Here is a 19,969-nt window from a genome sequence, read left to right as displayed (position 1 = left end):
TAATTTTAAAGCCAAATTAGACTTTTTACCCCAATTTCACGATCTACTGAACATAGAAATGAAAGGGGGAGTTTCAGGTTAAAGTTTTTGGTCAAGGTAGTTTTTGATGAAGCTGAAGTCCAATCAACCTGAAACTTAGTGCACTTGTTGCTTATGATATGATCTTTCTAATTTAAAGCCAAATTAGACTTTTGACCCCAATTTCACGGTACACTAAACATAGAAAATGAAAGTGGGAGTTTCAGGTAAAAGTTTTTGGTCAAGGTAGTTTTTGATGGAATTGAAGTCCAATCAACTTGAAACTTAGTACATATGTTCCCTATAGTATAATCTTTCTAATTTTAATGCCAAATTAGATTATAACCCAATTTTTACAGTCCATGGAACATGGAAAATGATAGTGCGAGTGGGGCATCCGTGTACTTTGGACACATTCTGGTTTTTTATTATTAATATTATTATTATTATTATTATTATTATTATTATTATTATTATTATTATTATTATTATTATTACCTCTATTTTCTCGCCCACTTATAATATTATATTTCAAGCGATTTTTGATTAAGAAACATCCTCGCGATTTGTGATTAAGAAACATCCTCGCATATAGAATTTATATCTTAAATTGTCTTCAAGAAATGGTTCGAGAACTTGATTTTCTTTGAGATAAGGAAATGTGTATTGTATGTCAATGAGGCAGTAACCATAAACAAAAATAATCAAGACATTTTACATTGTCTATAAGGTTTATGTATATAGAGGGTCGCTATTATTGAAATCTTGTGGACTTAGATTTTTTTTTGTATTCATAACGTCGGAATATTTTTGGTTAATCGCACAAACGTTTTTCCAAAACAAAATCAATGAATATATACAGGTGTGTTTTGTACTATCTAAATAACAACCCAGAGGCGGATTTATGGTGCACCCGGGGGGGGGGGGGTTGAGGGGGTAAGGGTGTAATGGACTTCAAACAATTTCAAGTTCTAACGCTGCCGATTTTGTAGGCCCCCTTTTTAAAATCCTAGATCCGCATCTGCCATCATGCTCCTCCTTCATTCTTTCGTGCCTTGTGACCAGATTTGTCTAGTCATCAGTACGATGATGAATACATAGAAAAGATATCATTGAATTTAGAATTTTAGTTTGCTTTATTCTAATTTTTCTAAATATAAAAAATATAAGAAAATGGTCATATGATACTGAAGTTAAGTTTATTACATAGAATGTGACAACTGTATGGGGAAACGCTGATTTAGAAAAATAGAAAAAATTGATGGAATCCCTGTTTTATTAGTGGATGTTTTAATCATGTTAATGCATAAAGGGAATTCGTATATTATAAAATAAGGCAAGTTCATGGAATGACGAACATGAATATATTTAGGGGAAGGATCTATACCATTTACAATATATTCCAACATATTCAAATGACAGGGGGTGGAGATGCCCCCATCCAGTATTGCCCTGTATATCATGCAAATTATCTTGGCATTGCAAACCAGAATACTTATGGATTAGGGTTGGGGATCTTGACCACTTACACGATAGGAATGCTTTCTGAAACGTCAGGGAGTTGGGGTTACCCTGGAGACTAAACCTTTGTTTAATTATTTGATGCATATGATGACAAGCTAGAATCATAGATGTAATCTATGCTAGAATATATATGATTTAGGAGACGAAATCTTTTTTAAGATATCAGAACTTTCTCAAATGGCAGGCGTAGGGGGCAACCACTACGGACTAACCAGTGGCGGATCTGGAATTTTTCATAAGTGGAGGCCCACTGGCTGCCTACTTCAGTGATTCCCTATATAACCAACCAACATTTTTCAATAAAAGAGGGGGCCCGGGCCCCCTGCCCCCTAAATCTGCTTCTGCTTACCTTTTATTCCATTTGATGTGTTTTATCTTGTCCATTCGTTTTTGATGTGTTTTGTCGTTTGATTTTGCCATTTGATTATGGCCTTTCCGATTTGATTTTCCTCTGAGTTCAGTATTTTTGTGATTTTACTTATTATAAAGTAGAACATTGTCAATTAAAAAGATTGTGTCTAACACGAACTGTTTTCAAATTTAAATCATCGTTGAAATAACAAAAATCAAAATCCCATAGGGATCTACAGTGAAATCATCATTCCTTGCTGCCCTCAAATAGGGACAGTCTGTACTATCTTTAGTATAGAAAGTCCCTGCCTCAAAGTACCCTTTTAAAACCCCCATTTCAAAAACAAAACCCTGATTGCACCACTAGACATGTAAGTCTAACATATATTAATGAGCCTGGGGGGGGGGGGGGTTGAGGGGGTAAGGGTGTAATGGACTTCAAACAATTTCAAGTTCTAACGCTGCCGATTTTGTAGGCCCCCTTTTTAAAATCCTAGATCCGCATCTGCCATCATGCTCCTCCTTCATTCTTTCGTGCCTTGTGACCAGATTTGTCTAGTCATCAGTACGATGATGAATACATAGAAAAGATATCATTGAATTTAGAATTTTAGTTTGCTTTATTCTAATTTTTCTAAATATAAAAAATATAAGAAAATGGTCATATGATACTGAAGTTAAGTTTATTACATAGAATGTGACAACTGTATGGGGAAACGCTGATTTAGAAAAATAGAAAAAATTGATGGAATCCCTGTTTTATTAGTGGATGTTTTAATCATGTTAATGCATAAAGGGAATTCGTATATTATAAAATAAGGCAAGTTCATGGAATGACGAACATGAATATATTTAGGGGAAGGATCTATACCATTTACAATATATTCCAACATATTCAAATGACAGGGGGTGGAGATGCCCCCATCCAGTATTGCCCTGTATATCATGCAAATTATCTTGGCATTGCAAACCAGAATACTTATGGATTAGGGTTGGGGATCTTGACCACTTACACGATAGGAATGCTTTCTGAAACGTCAGGGAGTTGGGGTTACCCTGGAGACTAAACCTTTGTTTAATTATTTGATGCATATGATGACAAGCTAGAATCATAGATGTAATCTATGCTAGAATATATATGATTTAGGAGACGAAATCTTTTTTAAGATATCAGAACTTTCTCAAATGGCAGGCGTAGGGGGCAACCACTACGGACTAACCAGTGGCGGATCTGGAATTTTTCATAAGTGGAGGCCCACTGGCTGCCTACTTCAGTGATTCCCTATATAACCAACCAACATTTTTCAATAAAAGAGGGGGCCCGGGCCCCCTGCCCCCTAAATCTGCTTCTGCTTACCTTTTATTCCATTTGATGTGTTTTATCTTGTCCATTCGTTTTTGATGTGTTTTGTCGTTTGATTTTGCCATTTGATTATGGCCTTTCCGATTTGATTTTCCTCTGAGTTCAGTATTTTTGTGATTTTACTTATTATAAAGTAGAACATTGTCAATTAAAAAGATTGTGTCTAACACGAACTGTTTTCAAATTTAAATCATCGTTGAAATAACAAAAATCAAAATCCCATAGGGATCTACAGTGAAATCATCATTCCTTGCTGCCCTCAAATAGGGACAGTCTGTACTATCTTTAGTATAGAAAGTCCCTGCCTCAAAGTACCCTTTTAAAACCCCCATTTCAAAAACAAAACCCTGATTGCACCACTAGACATGTAAGTCTAACATATATTAATGAGCCCTTAATTAATCTGATTGGTGGTTTTGGAGAACGCGTGCGATCAAAAGTTGCACATGTTACAACAAAAACATGTTTCTGTAGTTTTAACAATCTATGAATGATGTAAACACATATATATCTACCCCAATGTTTTGAAAGTGTGGCAATTTGGGAGGGGTCAATTGCCAGTGTAAGAGATATATGCGTTACTTGAAAATAGCCAACACCAACACTTTGTAGGTTTGGATCTCTTATTTTGTTGACTAAATGATGACTTAGTCTATATGCATGGTCTATATTTCATTTAGTGCGAGTGTAAGTCCGTTGTACAATTAAAAGAAAAAAGAAAAGTAAACACCACCTATAAACATTTAAAAGTGATTTATCTAATTGGGAAACTTTATTTCTCTTCAATTGGAAAACCTTTTCGCTGGTATTTATAGATAAAAAAAAAACCTAAATCTATTTATAGGACCAACCATTCAATGTTGTGATTCGCATCGGACATAGATAAACAGTAAGTTTTCAATCAAAAAGCATGAATTTCAATTTATTCATATTAAATTTATGTTATTTTTCTATCAATAACCATTTGCCATTAACATGATATATAATTCATGTGCGTATTTAATTGGTAGAATCATTTGTGTTTTGAGTTAAAAATAGAATTAAATGTTTTTTACAGTTTGTAATCACAACACGTTTACATATCATAATTTGTATACTACAAAAGTATTTCATGTATATTAGCATTGTATGACAGAAAATGCCCTGGCATACTTCTAGTATTCTGCCAAAGACTTCAAAAGCGTCTCCCGGTCGCGCGCTCCTGCTCTATTATCCAACGTAATAGGACAGCATTCAACTCGGAAACAACAGTTCGAAAGATCACTTCATTCATTCAACTTGCTTGAACTCTGCAACTGTCAATGTAAATGGGGATGTACATGTACACCCGTTCATCTTCTTGAATATATCATTAGAAAATTCTGTTTTGCTCTGCAAATTAGATGGAATATATGCTATTATTACCATTCATGCATTTTCTACATAAGAAAATGCCTGTACCAAGTCAGGAATATGGCAGTTGGTATCCATTCCTTTGATTTGTTCTGGTTTTTGATTTGCCATTTGATTAGGTACTTTCCTTTTAGTTTAATTTTCCTCGGAGTTAAGTATTTTTGTGATTTTACTTTTAATATACAAATCGACGATTATTCTAGTATATACAGATCTTTGTCGTATGAATTGCTATAACATGTCGCTGGTAGCTCATACACAGCTCACAGATGCATCGAGTTTGGTCAACCTATTCGTGATTGTTTATAATTAAGAAAGTTGTAGCGTCGATATCAATCGTTCGTATATATATTCTTAACAACTCTGTCCGAACATTAGCTATATTGTTAGACTGAGGGTATGCCATTTTGGTTTGTTTGATTATACATTTTAACAAGCGCACCTTCTATAGTTTTATTAGTATCCTTAATCGCAATATACACATAAGAACTAGCATACATGAGATTCATTCACTCACTGTAATGTTGGTTACTTATACAAGGACATTCACAATATATCTAAATAATGAAACCAAAAATAGTTTGATTAATCAAGAATTAATCAGTTATATGAGTTCCGATTAAAAAAACTCTCCATTCAAGTCACAATTAGTAAAAATAAACCATTGTTTAAGTACATTTATGTAATAAAAGGAAATACCTAGATTTCAGGAAATATTTCTCACCCATCAAAGTGTTATTTTTGCGGAAACAATCGTAGTGTTAGATAATGTAAATCATATTTCATAAACTGCTTGATAAAGGAATTTGGTTTGACAACTCACCTGGAAACTCAACATACTTCTACATCATTGAAATCTGTCTAGGTTTTATTATATATTGCATTATTTATATTTACCCCCACGACACTTACCACATAGTAAATTCTGAATAATCATAGGTCTGTTCTATCATTCCTTATAAGTTTTAACCAAACACAAAGAACTGGATCTTCCCAAATTGTATTTGATAGCCAAATTGTACAATTGTCCCTTCAGACACCGTTATATTTGTTGATCGCCAAGTGCCCCACAAAACATTTTTCCAAACTATTATACAAAAATCACCAATCAATGCACCCGGCTTCATGTTTTTGCTCAGCTACACACACAATGAGCGGTATGAATCATAAATGAATACTAAAAAAAATCATAAGATCTGTAGGAATACATTGAGTCTTAACAAAATTAAAGGCAGATTAGGAGAATAAGTCCAACTGTGTATGATAAAGAATAGCGAACGTAGATAAAATATTTTGTTTAAAGGAGGAATAGATTAAGAGGCTTGATTTCTTACCAGAAAACGTACGTAGGATCGTGTTTTTTCCACAAACAATTGGCATTCATACAAGAACCAATTGAACTTCTTTTATTGTCAATTTATATTCATGTGAGACCGACTTTATAAAAGAGCTTTTTAAGAAAAAGTAAAAGATACTTGGATTTTCCTTTGAGAAGGTATATAATTTCCTTTCACCAAATAATTCAAAGTTTGGCGCGATGTTGAACTTATCTACACCAGCGATCTTGAAATAAAGGATAGCATAGATACAGTTAAGGCTGCCGTGTCTCATATCATGACTAGGAAATTGACAATTGGCTGAGAACATAACCTTTAAAGAAAATAGCATACTGTTAAAATATGAGGAATACAAAGACTCATAATTAAAGTTCAAAATAAAGGCAGCAGTAGTATACCGCTGTTCGAAAGTCGTAGATCGATTGAGAGAAAACAAATCTGGGTAACAAACTAAAACCGATTGAAACACATCTACTAAAAGAGGAAAACAATGGAAAAAGAGAAACACTGAAGTACAAAAAAAAGGACAATGCAACATACACAGAAACGAACTGTAAGATAACAACTGCCATTTTCCTGACTTGTTACAGGACCTTTAAAAAAAGCAAAGATACACGACAACGCCGCTGCTGAGTTAATTTTAAAATATGTATCAAATGAACATTAAAAAAAATCGCATGTGTATGTAAACGCAAAAATATACTTCACACAATTGTCGTCTTTGTCGCTTTTTTACAATGGTTTTGTCAGCCAGTCTTCGACTTATCAGTTATAATTTCATTTGATATCCCCCTCCTCTTTTTCATATACTTATAGGTTTTATTATGGCAAGTCTGGAGTTAGCATTGACTTTGCCAAAGGAAAAAATAGAGTTCGTTGTGAAGGATGACCGGTTTATTTGTCCAATCTGTGAGTGTGTTTTACGAAGACCGATGCAGCTTCCTTGTGGACACTGCGTATGTGATGGTTGTATCACTACTCTATTTGATTCTGATGGATATGGCCATTGTCCTATGATTCAAGATAGCTGCATTGAAACGTTCGCTGAATCGGAGGTACATTGAAATAGTGATTGTAGCTAGGGATAGGAATTATAATAACTATCCTTTGGCATTAAAAAAATCTTACAAAAAAAGATAACAAAAAGGGCTTCTATTATACAACAGATGTCGTATGTGGTCATAACCGTCTCTCATCACAAATGAAAATGTACATCCTCTATTTCTTTATTGTACAATATATTAAACCTGGTATCTATAATAAGTTTATTTGAATATTCAAAGAATAGACAATAAATGAGATTTGCTCAGTATATTACATGTATCTTTAACAAAAAAGTAGGAAAATTGTAGCAAATTTTATCATATAAATGCATAGAATTAAATAGAAATGGATAAAAAGATGAAGTTAAGGTACATGAACATATTTATTTTTATTATTTTCTCAGTTTTCTAGTTTTACATGTAACATGAAGTTTAGATAAACACAGATTAAATAAACGCATTAGAGTAAATTTAACAAAACGAACACGAAAAGAAATAAAGCCCCAGTAGGATACCCTGTTCAAAAGTCATTATTCGATTGAGAGAAAACAAATCCGGGTTATAAACTAAAACCGAGGAAACCACTTAAACTGTAAGAGGAAAACAAGGAAACAACAGAAACACTGAAAGCCGACAAAACAACAAACGACAATGCTACATACATAGAAACGAACTATAAGATAACAACTTCCATATCACTGACTTAAATTTACAACAGATTTTTGATGAAACCCTCCTTAATTTTTAAAACAAGGAAGTTAACACTGGAAAAGGATAAATATAAATATATCGAAGGTTGGCTCTCATAGAGTAAAATACTGTCGGGTTGGAATGACAGAAATATTCAAAATTATAAACTTGGTCTTTTGGATTTTCATTAGATTCATCATGATTATGGTTTGAGAAGAGATATTTTGTCTGCTTCTGTACATTGTCCAGAAAAAGAAAATGGCTGTCCTTACACTGCAAAACTTGAAAAAATCGAGGTAAGCTTATTGACGTAATTTGAACAAACTTAAAAGTTATGTATGATATATTTTGAACTTCAGCGTTAACATTTTTGCAAAATGTCACCCCACCCCCTCCAACCAACAAAACAAAAGTAAAAGAGAACAACAGTAAAATATAATTCGTTAGACATTTAATGTATCTACCTCATGCAAAACTCTGATTACTTGCACAGCTTTGGCTTTATTTTTTGGTCCTTTATTGTCTATAGCTCTTCATATTTTTAATAAGCTTTGTATATTCAAATATTTTGGCCTCGAGCATCACTATATAGTCGAAATGTGCATCTTGTGCATAAAAAATGGTACCGTTTATGTCATTACAGCTTCTATGAATGTTAATTAAAAAATAAATTTTAGATGAAACATATCAAAGTGTATATTTTCCATAGATAGTTACCTCAAATCAAGTATAAATCCCCTTTAAAATCATTTTCTTCTGCACATGATGTGTCAAATTGTTAATAGGTGGGCTATATTTTGACATTTTACAGAGTCACTTGTCATCAGATTGTGAGTGGAGGCTTGTAAACTGCACATTTAAAGACAAAGGATGCGATGAAAACATACGTTACAAGGACCTACAGGATCATATATCTACATTGTGCCTACAAGCTCCAGTTGTTTGTGCCTTCTGTCAGTTACCAGTTTTAAGAGGCAAGATGAGGGTTGGTATCTAATAAATATATTGCTTCCCAAGTAGTGTATTCATAAAAAGAGACCATTTAAGAGATTGAAATTTCTGTGTCCAAAGATCTAGGGTAACTCTTGATTCAAATTGTAACCTTATTTAAGGAGCAACAGTTATTGTAGTTTGTTTGTTCCACTTATATGTAGTATATTTTGAATTCTTATCTATCTGATGCGTTAAGCCTTTTTCAACTGATTTTTATAGTTCGTTGTTAAGTTGTAATGTTACACCACTGTCCCAGGTTAACATGTTAAACTCTGCTATATTCTCCATGTATGTGCCTGTCCCAATTCAGTAACCAGTAATTCTGTGGTTGTCGTTTATTTATGTGTTACATATTTATTTTTGTTCATTTTTTGTACATAAATTTGGCCGTTAGTTTTCTCGTTTAAATTGTTTTACATTGGTTTTTTTTGGGCGTTTTATAGCTGACTGTGCGGTATGGGCTTTGCTCATTGTTGATGGTCGTTCGGTGAAATATAGTTGTTAATTAATGTGTCATTTTTATATTTTAATATTTTATAATGTATGTGAAAGAGAAATTATTGTTGCCAACTCCATTAGAAATTTGAAACGAGATTATTTTTGGAATAAGGGAAAGGGGGAGGTAAAAAAAATGGGTGGAGGAGGATGGAGGGGTAAATAAGAATTTGTGTGTGAGGGGGAGGTACAATTTTTCTCATTTTAGATTTCAGAAATAAAAATGAAAATTTCTTAATGATTAATATCCAACAACATAATGTATTGCTTAAAAGCAGTTTTTTTTTAGATCATTTGACCACATTTATTCTGTGTCAGAAACCTATGCTGTGTCGAGTATTTAATCACAATCCAAGTTCAGAGCTGTATCCAGCTTTCATTTTGTGTCCATACTTGCCCCAACTGTTCAGGGTTCAACATCTGCGGTTGTATAAAGCTGCGCTCTGCCATCTGGTTGTCTCTTGTTGAGAGTTGTCTCATTGGCAATCATACCACAGCTTCTTTTTTACAATTAATACAAAGAGATGCTGTAAAGTATAAATCTGTTAAGGAACATGTCTCCACGATTAAACAAGAAACTATCTTTGCATTTATAATTTGTTGAATAACATGGCACTTCTGTTTCTAATATTATCTTCTCTTTAAGTATTATGTGTGTATTTATTTGTTTTCAACTTGTTCTGAAAGTACTTAAAACCTGTCGGAATCAAAAAGTAAAATCACAAAAATACTGAACTCAGAGGAAGATCAATTGGGAAAGTCCATAATCACATGGCAAAATCAAATAACAAAACGCATCAAAAACGAATGGACAAGAACTGTCATATTCCTGACTTGGTACAGGCATTTTCAAATGTAGAAAATGGTGGATTAAACCTGGTTCTATAGCGCTAACCCTCTCACTTTAATGACAGTCTCATCAATTTCCGATATCTTTACATTGATGCGTTAAATAAACATCACGAAGAGTAATTGAAATGTAATAAAATATTTGTTAGTTTTTGAAGCATATACTCTTTTCTAAAGGCACATCAGGAAGATATATGCAAGGAAATGCAATTATCTTGTCCGTATGGATGTGGAATTCAATCTCTAAAGAGAGACAGAGTAAGTAGTTTTATGTATAATCCAGTTAAATCGCAACCAAATTTCGAAATTCAGTCTTTTCTAGATTAAATTTCATCTGACAAACGCCTGTGTAGTTTCATAAATTTGATTGAAAGGACGCGTTCGCTGTTATTTCTTAACCGTCCTTTCCCCCTTCCGAATGATGCATTTAAAATTTAAGTAAGACAACAAATTTAATTAAACAGTAAAGGCTTTCATACATTCCGCTATTCTAAAAGCCACAACTACACCTATATTTAACTCAAGCTGTATATTTATTCCTTACAAAAATTATACACGTTGACATCGTTGATTATGTGAAGTCAAATCAGATCGCTGCTAGCTAAATGTTCCTTAAATGCTAAATATCTGCTATAAAAACTTTAAAAATCACCGATGACAATGATCAGTATCAAAGATAACTTATATACCAAGTGGCACATGTTTCAAACACTAGGACCTTATTTCAACCGGTCAGGAACAAATCTCACAAAGCTGGAACTTATTTAGCCAGTAAAGTGACAAAATTCACACAGAATAAATTTCTTGTGATATTTATTCCACTGGAACTTTTTTTCACAGGAACAGGTTTTGGTTCACAAATGCACATGCAATCATCTTTTGGTTTTAATTGTTCGCTTTAAGTGAACATTTGTTCTATCATTTATGTCACATAACATGAAAAATATTTGAAGAAAAAAACATATTCTTCCATAAAATTGATTTACGGGAATTCAAATAAACAACGTAGAGCGAAAAACAACTCTCATATTATTATTTTATGAATTCGGTTTCCTTCCCTCATTTGCAATTTTCTTTTCTATTCGCTGTCTTTTGTGGTTATAGATGACACAGCATATGAAAGAATGTTGCAACAGACTTATTCCTTGTCAATATCAGACTTTCGGCTGTACCTTTAAGGTAAGTATCAGGGTTTTATTGCTACAATTATTGTGGGGTGAAATGTATAGTTGATGAAATTTGAATATATAATATCAACAACATAAATCAGAGTCTGGGAATTTAAAAAGTAAAATAACAAAAATACCGAACTCCGAGGAATATTCTAAACGGAAAGTCCTTAATTAAATGGACAAATCAATAGTCCAATCACATCAAACGAATGAATAACAATAACTGTCATATATTTCTGACTTAGTTCAGGTATTATTTATAAAGTATCCTTTCAGAAATAAAATCGTGCTGATTTGGTATTTCGAAACTGAAAATCAAATCTGTATTATCGAATATGACGGATGCTTTTCTGATTAATCACTGAAATCGTATTTATGTGTATCTGCTGAAATAGATATTTCAAAATAGTTTGTCCGATATGTAGTGGAGATTCGTATTTTGAAATGACAATCAGGTTTGAATTTGAGGCAACAGTAGTTTATTAATGTTTAAATTTTAATAATCAATAAACAAGATACAATTTAAAGTAAAACATAGATTTGAGAGAAACGCAACAATTCCAAAGGAGCAAAACCGATAGGTGATGAAAAACCTAGAGAAATATGTTTTTTTGTAATAGTGGAGAGCAATAAACATACTTTGGAAAAACCTTCATGGGTGTCTCCAAATATCTAAGCACATATTTTAAAAGGTCTTACGGAATAGTCGAAATCTTAAAGTTCTGGGCTTTAAGGGGAAATTAACTCAAAGGAGAACATTGAACTTATCAGTAAAACAATTTAACGTCAAAGTATTATACTTATGATACATTTGTAAAAGTAAAATTCTTACCATTTATCGCACATTTTTGTTTAAATTTGGCAGTTTATTCATTAGCTTTGTGTCAAACATGTCAGTCTTAACAAGAAAACAATGATGCTATTTTGTAATTTTTAATGTCAGCATTTAAAATATGATGTTGGGTATTCATCAATGAATTAAGCAAAAGACAAACATATAAAACATGCCTTTACTAGAAACACATGATATAGCGTACCGAATAGCTTCATATTCTTTCATGTGTCTGGATGTGAATCCTGAGCTTTTGATATTTTAGGATGCACTTTCAGATCAAATGATCTTTATACCAAAGGCCAAACGTTAATATATGTAATATCTTGGATGAGATCAATAATCATCCAAGAATAATTATTTGTGTCATGTTAAACTTAAAAAGTGTAACAAAACAAAAGAAAGGTGCTGGAGTTATTTTTCTTATATAGATTAAATATGTGCGGCGGTAGGCCATATGTGGACGCTGTTCATTTACTTCCTCTATAATATTTTAAATGGTATAAAATTTGATGAACAGTTAATTGAGAAAATTGATTATTGTATTCAGGGTAAAATTCACGAACATATTAATCATGAGGAAATATTTCCACACAAACACCTGGAAATGAGCGTGATGGTCGTGAAAGATCTCTTGCACGGAAAAGAAAAGACCAGAATTGAAATGAAGGTTGGTGAAGATAGATAGTAATGCCATTAACAGTACCATTTTGTTTTATTGCACCATAGGCGCATTTCGACAACTGATGCCTCTTCAGCAATGCATAAGGCCAACCTATTAAAAAATTAAAAACCTTAAACAAACGTTTAAGCTATACCCGAACGAGACAGCCGAGATATGCACGAGGGAGCTACATTCACGAGAGCTATTTTCCTAATGCTTGTTGTTTAAATGTTTGGTTGGATTTCTTTCTTTGTTTGTAGAAATGTTTGCTCACGTATTCTAATGAAGAAAGAATTTTATAATTAATATATAGGCGGTGCTTCAGCTAGTATACATTATACCTTGCATTATACTTAAAATTCAAAAGTAAATATGTACAAACGAAATTGTTAAATGGAGAAACATGACAACAGTACTATGTTATAAGATGTCATGATAAATAAGATACATAAAATAAAGTAGCATCGTAAGTCTTTATGACAAGATGGGATAATCAATAACACTATATTTAAGTATAGTACAGCATATTATTCCGAGATTTTTAATCATTTTTAGATGAATTGGGCATGACTGGCAAGGATATAAATATAACTAGTATAAACATTAAGTTTCATACAAATCAGGGGCTAGGTAATCATCGTGTCGAATACCTGGAGTACTTTCTTTCCAGTATGTCTTCATATGGTCGATTTTTACATTTTCGAACGATTATAATTAATCCTCTAGTTCTTTTACAAGACGACAGCAGAATTGGTCAACAACATTTTCCCGTTTTTCATGATTTGTAAAACGTCAGTCTTAACAGCGGTTATAAAACAAGATACATCGCAAGAATACCCAAAACCAAAATAAAAAACATATACATACTCAAAAACTATTCAAGGCTAAAACTGTGTCACAGTATTGGAAAAAAATGAATCCGCTGCATTCGGGGTAGTTTTATCAGTTCTAACCTGTCAGGTAATGACTATGATTTCTGACGAAAATTATATAATTAGTGTGACATCATGTGTTCATGTAGTAGAGGAAATGTGCTTTTTGAAACAGAGGAATTACAGCTATATTTATATTTACACCATACTTCGGATTTTGTAACATCTAAAAGGATATTGGTTATATTATTGTAATTTTGATATAGTTTAATGATTATTCGATATAAAATATTTATATGAAATGTAAATAAAAACTGTTTTTCATATTCATAGGGAATAGCTAAAGAGAATCAGTGTTTGCGCAACACTGTCAATATGCTAACAGAAGAAATAAAACAAGTCAAAACTTTTCTCGGAATACCAAAGGTATATGAAAGCTGTATTTTTCTATAAGATCATCGCACACACTTATATTACATAAACTTGTTAAAGAATACTTTTGATGGATCTATCACTATCCTGCAATGATAAATAAAGTAGAATTTTATGATGATCATAATTGTCGTATCTTTTTAGGATCACCCATAAAAAAAAAAGTCGTCAAGATTTTTTTAAAATTTTTATAGCCATCTCTACGGTATTGATTTCCTCATGGTTAGATATCGAAACTTGCATTGCTAACACAAGATAAAAGTGAAACCCATTACTGAGGTGAAAATAATTGGCTCCTTTTCAATAATGTCATTAGAATTGAGGACGTAAGTCGTTTTAATTGAAACTTTTTCTTTGTTTTGTTGATGTTAGTCTTATGCAGTTATAAGTATTTTGACAATAAGTACTATTGTTTTATAAACTTTTCAATAACTCTTGCACAGTTCATATATTAGATATGTTTTTTAATTCTTTAAAAATTGTTTTGTAGAATTTTGCAGACATTGCTCTTCGACAATCAAGGAGTCTTCCTACAGCATTGTCAACTTTGGTGGAAAAGCAACAAACACCAATGCCGTCCTGTATGTTTGTTCCACGTACTAAACCACAAAACCAAAGATCTCGTCATAATTCGTCTAGCAGTTAAAAAGACAAACAAAGATATGATGTGTAACCCGGTCATCTAGCTGCGAATGAATTTTGAGATATATCTCATTTGACTTTAAGAGGATTGATTTTTTTTTCACAAATATGTTCAAGGGGGAGGGTTGAGATCTCACAAATATGTTTAACCCCGCCGCATTTTTGCGTCTGTCCCAAGTCAGGAGCCTCTGGCCTTTGTTAGTCTTGTATTATTTTAATTTTAGTTTCTTGTGTACAATTTGGAAATTAGTATGGCGTTCATTATCACTGAACTAGTATATATTTGTTTAGGGGCCAGCTGAAGGACGCCTCTGGGTGCAGGAATTTCTCGCTACATTGAAGACCTGTTGGTGACCTTCTGCTGTTGTTTTTTTCAATGGTCGGGTTGTTGTCTCTTTGGCACATTCCCCATTTCCATTCTCAATTCTATCGTATTTTTGTTTAATTCAAAGATTGAATACACGCAAAAATATAAACTGTTGCATTTTAGATATAACATAAAATGATAATCAGTTGATCAGTTGATCAGTTGATCATTTTTAGCTCACCTGGCCCAAAGGGCCAAGTGAGCTTTTCCCATCACTTTGCGTCCGGCGTCCGTCGTCCGTCGTCGTTAACTTTTACAAAAATCTTCTCTGAAACTACTGGGCCAAATTAAACCAAACTTGGCCACAATCATCATTGGGGTATCTAGTTTAAAAAATGTGTCCGGTGACCCGGCCAACCAACCAAGATGGCCGCCATGGCTAAAAATAGAACATAGGGGTAAAATGCAGTTTTTGGCTTATAACTCAAAAACCAAAGCATTTAGAGCAAATCTGACGAGGTAAAATTGTTTATCAGGTCAAGATCTATCTGCCCTGAAATTCAGATGAATCGGACAACCCGTTGTTGGGTTACTGCCCCTAAAATGATAATTTTAAGGAAATTTTACTGTTTTTGGTTATTATCTTAAATATTATTATAGATAGAGATAAACTGTAAACAGCAATAATGTTCAGCAAAGTAAGATTTACAAATAAGTCAACATGACCGAAATGGTCAATTGACCCCTATGGGAGTTATTGCCCTTTATAGTCAATTTTTAAGCATTTTTCGTAAATCTTAGTAATCTTTTACAAAAATCTTCTCCTCTGAAACTACTGGGCCAAATTAATCCAAACTTGGCGACAATTATCATTGTGGTATCTACTTTAAAAAATGTGTGGCGTGACCCTGCCAACCAACCAAGATGGCCGCCATGGCTATAAATAGAACATATAGGTAAAATGTAGATTTTGGCTTATAACTCTAAAACCAAAGCATTTAGAGCAAATCTGACATGGTTTAAAATTGTTTATCAGGTTAAGATCTATCTGCCCTGAAATTATTTCCAGATGAATCGGACAACCCTTTGTTGGGTTGCTGCCCCTGAATTGGTAATTTTAAGGAAATATTGCTGTTTTTGGTTATTATCTTGAATATTATTCTAGATAAAGATAAACTGTAAACGGCAATAATGTTCAGAAAAGTAAGATTTACAAATAAGTCAAATGACTGAAATGGTCAATTGAACCCCTAAGGAGTTATTGTCCTTTATAGACAATTTTTAACAATTTTCATGTTTTTTCTAACATTTTCCACTGAAACTACTGGGCCAAGTTCATTATAGATAGAGGTCAATTGTAAGCAGCAAGAATGTTCAGTAAAGTAAGATGTACGAACACATCACCATTACCAAAACACAATTTTGTCATGAATCCATCTGCTTCCTTTGTTTAATATTCACATAGACCAAGGTGAGCGACACAGGCTCTTTAGAGCCTCTAGTTTATTTTTTTATTAAAATATTTAATCGCTTCTATCTTATGTTTTATATTATCTAGAAAAGTGATAACATCTTTTCAAAGGACAATCAAACCCCATCATGAATAAAACTACCATTATTTTCTTTATCTTTTTTTGCTTATTTTTTTTTCTCTATCCTTTTTTTTAACTATTTTTCTCTAATATTATTTTTTTATTACTCATTATTCTGAACTTGTTGTCCATCATTTACTACCGCGTTAACCCCATTCATACCTTCTTTGGAAGCCTGCCTATTTTCATTCACAATTTTCTTTAACGATGGCGATCTAATGTTTTATATATTGCATTAAATTTGTCAATTTAACATTATCTAACCTTCCAAATGGCATTTGATTTGTTATTGTCGGTTGGTTACTATCTAATTGAAATTAATTCTACAACATATCTAGCACAATTTATTCGTCAATTTCTTATTGTGATACTATCATATTTACTAAAGAAACATGTACTTTTCGTGTGCCCTTTGCTAAAATGTATGACAAAGCTCTATATATATACATTATATATGGACATGATAGAGGGAGAAAGATGATAAATTGATTGAAAATTCATTAATTATTATTTCCTCATTGTTTTATGTTGATACATCAACACATATCTGGATGTTATACATTTTTAATCGATTTGTGGTTAGAACAATTAAATATTATCATTAGTTTACACAAAATTACAATGACTTTCAGATACTTCAGATAGAAATAGTTTTGTTTTGCGCTTTTTCTTTATTGTTGACTGACTGAACACTAGTTGAAGAAAATATAAATATGGTGACATTATTTTTGAAAAAAACTGCAGATTAGATAGAAAGCCTTAACTCATTACAAGCCGGCTAAAATATTAATTCTGAAAAAAAGATATTAATGATATCTTCAGACAAAGCTTTCTTAACGTATTTCTGATTTTTGTGTGCAGATCATGTCATGTAAATAACCAAAATGTGCAGAATAACATGGAATTCATTAAATGTCACGTTTTGAAGCTTAAGGCTATAAAGCTGATATGCAATTTCATTTTTAAAAATCGTTGAATTTTGCATGTTATTTATAATACTACATTGACTTTTTTATAAATTTATAACAGTTTACTCCCAAACATAATTCATTTTAACATACACGCTTCTTTCAATGTTGTTGCATGCATTTACACGTTCATGTCTGTAAAGAAATCGTAAAATTCAATATAATGAATTGTGCTCTAACCGGTGCAAGAGGCCGTTTTGAATTCGCGGCGAAATAATGGTTTTTGCTCCATGCTGAAGGCCTCACTGTGAGATGATGAAAATGAAAGCTGTTCTTTTGTTTTTTTGACTTTTTCCTCTCTCTCTGAAGTGGGTTTTATAAGTCAAATGTATTTAGAAAAGTTTCACAAATCAAAACCACATGTAAACAAATTGTATTTAAGCAGTATAAAACAATTTTAGGAGAAGAAAATTGCTTACACATTTTGAGAGATATCTAACTGCCAAAAAATCAAGAAAGATTTTTCTATTGGAATTCTATGAAAAGGATTTCGTATTAAATATACAGATGCCACTTCAACAACTCTTCTTTATTTTGGGATTCTTTGTTCAAAGTCATCGAAACTTATTTAATATTGTTTTTGATTTTTATGATTTATTTTCGGAAATACGAAAAGGTTCATTTACATACAAATCTTCAAAATCAAATTACTGGTAAATTATTGGTTCTTGTCAATAAGAGCCAGACTGCTTGACAACCTTGGATCATGGTGATAACCAATAAAAACAATTATTCAAATATATTTTTGAAACCTTTGTTCGTGATTAAAATTTATGAAATTGATTTGCCTCGGTCAATCATTCATGAATTTACGGTTTCGGAAGGATGCATAACGGTATCAAATCGTCGAGTAAAAATTGTTTTGAAAAATGTTTTTTTATGTTAAAATGACAATCACTTATACTTGGTACCTTTTATTTACTCTTTCAATCTTATTTTAAAACTAACCTCCGGTTAACAAGTTACACAGCTAATGAGTATGTTTTTCTTTCTTTAAGGTCCAATCCGAACGCAAACAATAAAAACATGATTGATTGATTATTAGATATCTGATTGCTGAACAAATAGTTGCAAATATTTTAAATGTATTCAGTAGAAAGAAGATGACGATGATGATGATGGAAATATATATACGAATAATTAGATGCGATATGAGTGCAATTAGACAACTCTCCATCCAAGTCACAATGTATAGAAAGTTAACAATTATATGTCAAATTCCGGCCTTCAACCAATTGTCAATTGATGATAGTCAAATCTAGAGTATAATCTATTATTATAAACCATACCAGCAAAAGACAACAATATTGTAGAATTTGGGCTTGAACTTTGTAATTTGCGGGAATTTGGAAAAAGCAAATTAAATCTTCAGAAATCGGGATTTGATTATATAAAGATGCGGGAGTCGGCATTTATTTTTCTCGGGAATGCAGGTTGAGATAAGATCTACCAGAGAAAAAAATCTGACACAATATGATTTATGGGTACTCAATGCGTCAAGATGGTCATTGTCGTCTAAATTAAAAAAAAATATTTTGAACTGGCAGTTAATTCTAATTTAGTTTTCATTCCGGATATCAGCTAAGTGTGGCCCTGCTATTGCAAGTTTACACATTACCCACATTACACTATGATAAAATCCCGAATTCCCGACTGGCTATTCCCGAGTTTCCGCGAATTCCCCAAACCTGAATTCCTGAAAAATGTCTTTCCGCCCCTTTTTGTTAGCATGAACGTACTCGAATTTGTTATTCTAGCAAAACAATATCATCTGAGATAAATATTCCATACGATACCAATGGCCAAGGAAGTGAAATCTATATAGGTCACCAACTACCATTAATAATGAGCAAACATATACAGTTTAGAATGTGGACGAATTGTGATACTAGTTTGTGTACAGAAGTCAAATTATTTGCTTTTTGAACTAGGAGTACGCACACCAACACATGGTGCTGTTGTGATCAATACACGATTGTCAATATGTTTTTAGCGCCTCTCATCAGGATAACAGACGACAAGGAAGTAGGAATGTTAAAAGTTCAGTCTAACTATAGGTAAAAGTGCAATAAATACCAATGCTATTTCAACATTTAAAACTTTTGTTTTAAATTCATTTTGTGTATATTGATGATTAATTATTTTTTAATTGACATTTGATTGTCATGTTTTTGCAGTAATAAATGACGAATGAAAAACGTGTTTGAAATGTATTTATGATAAATACTGAAATACCTTACAATGATTTTGGTTTTATTTAAGTCTGCTCTTGTTTTGTTGGTCCAGAAACTGCTTTTGATTCATCGTTTTAGATTTCATCCGTGAAATATTTGCCTATTTGTTTTTGTGTTCCTGTTAAATGCTTCCGCTACTAATAATTACACCAAGGGTGACTGGGGAATACGAAATATGTGCACTTGGTCTTCTTCCTAC

General features: G+C 32.5%; 1 protein-coding gene across 1 annotated transcript; it reads left to right on the top strand.

Annotated features, from left to right (window-relative positions):
* The first annotated feature begins 4,084 nt into the window (after positions 1-4,084).
* On the top strand, positions 4,085-18,274 carry LOC143079429 (TNF receptor-associated factor 3-like). Its single transcript, XM_076254765.1, has 9 exons — positions 4,085-4,145; positions 6,802-7,040; positions 7,910-8,014; positions 8,530-8,703; positions 10,233-10,313; positions 11,160-11,234; positions 12,610-12,729; positions 13,929-14,021; positions 14,518-18,274. The coding sequence occupies exons 2-9, from the start codon at positions 6,810-6,812 to the stop codon at positions 14,671-14,673; spliced, it is 1,035 nt and encodes a 344-aa protein (XP_076110880.1). The 5' UTR covers positions 4,085-4,145; positions 6,802-6,809; the 3' UTR covers positions 14,674-18,274.
* Positions 18,275-19,969: the final 1,695 nt, after the last annotated feature.

Source organism: Mytilus galloprovincialis, chromosome 6 (genome assembly GCF_965363235.1).
Source record: "Mytilus galloprovincialis chromosome 6, xbMytGall1.hap1.1, whole genome shotgun sequence".
Taxonomy (NCBI): Eukaryota; Metazoa; Mollusca; class Bivalvia; order Mytilida; family Mytilidae; genus Mytilus; species Mytilus galloprovincialis.
This window is presented reverse-complemented; position numbering and strand designations above follow the sequence as displayed.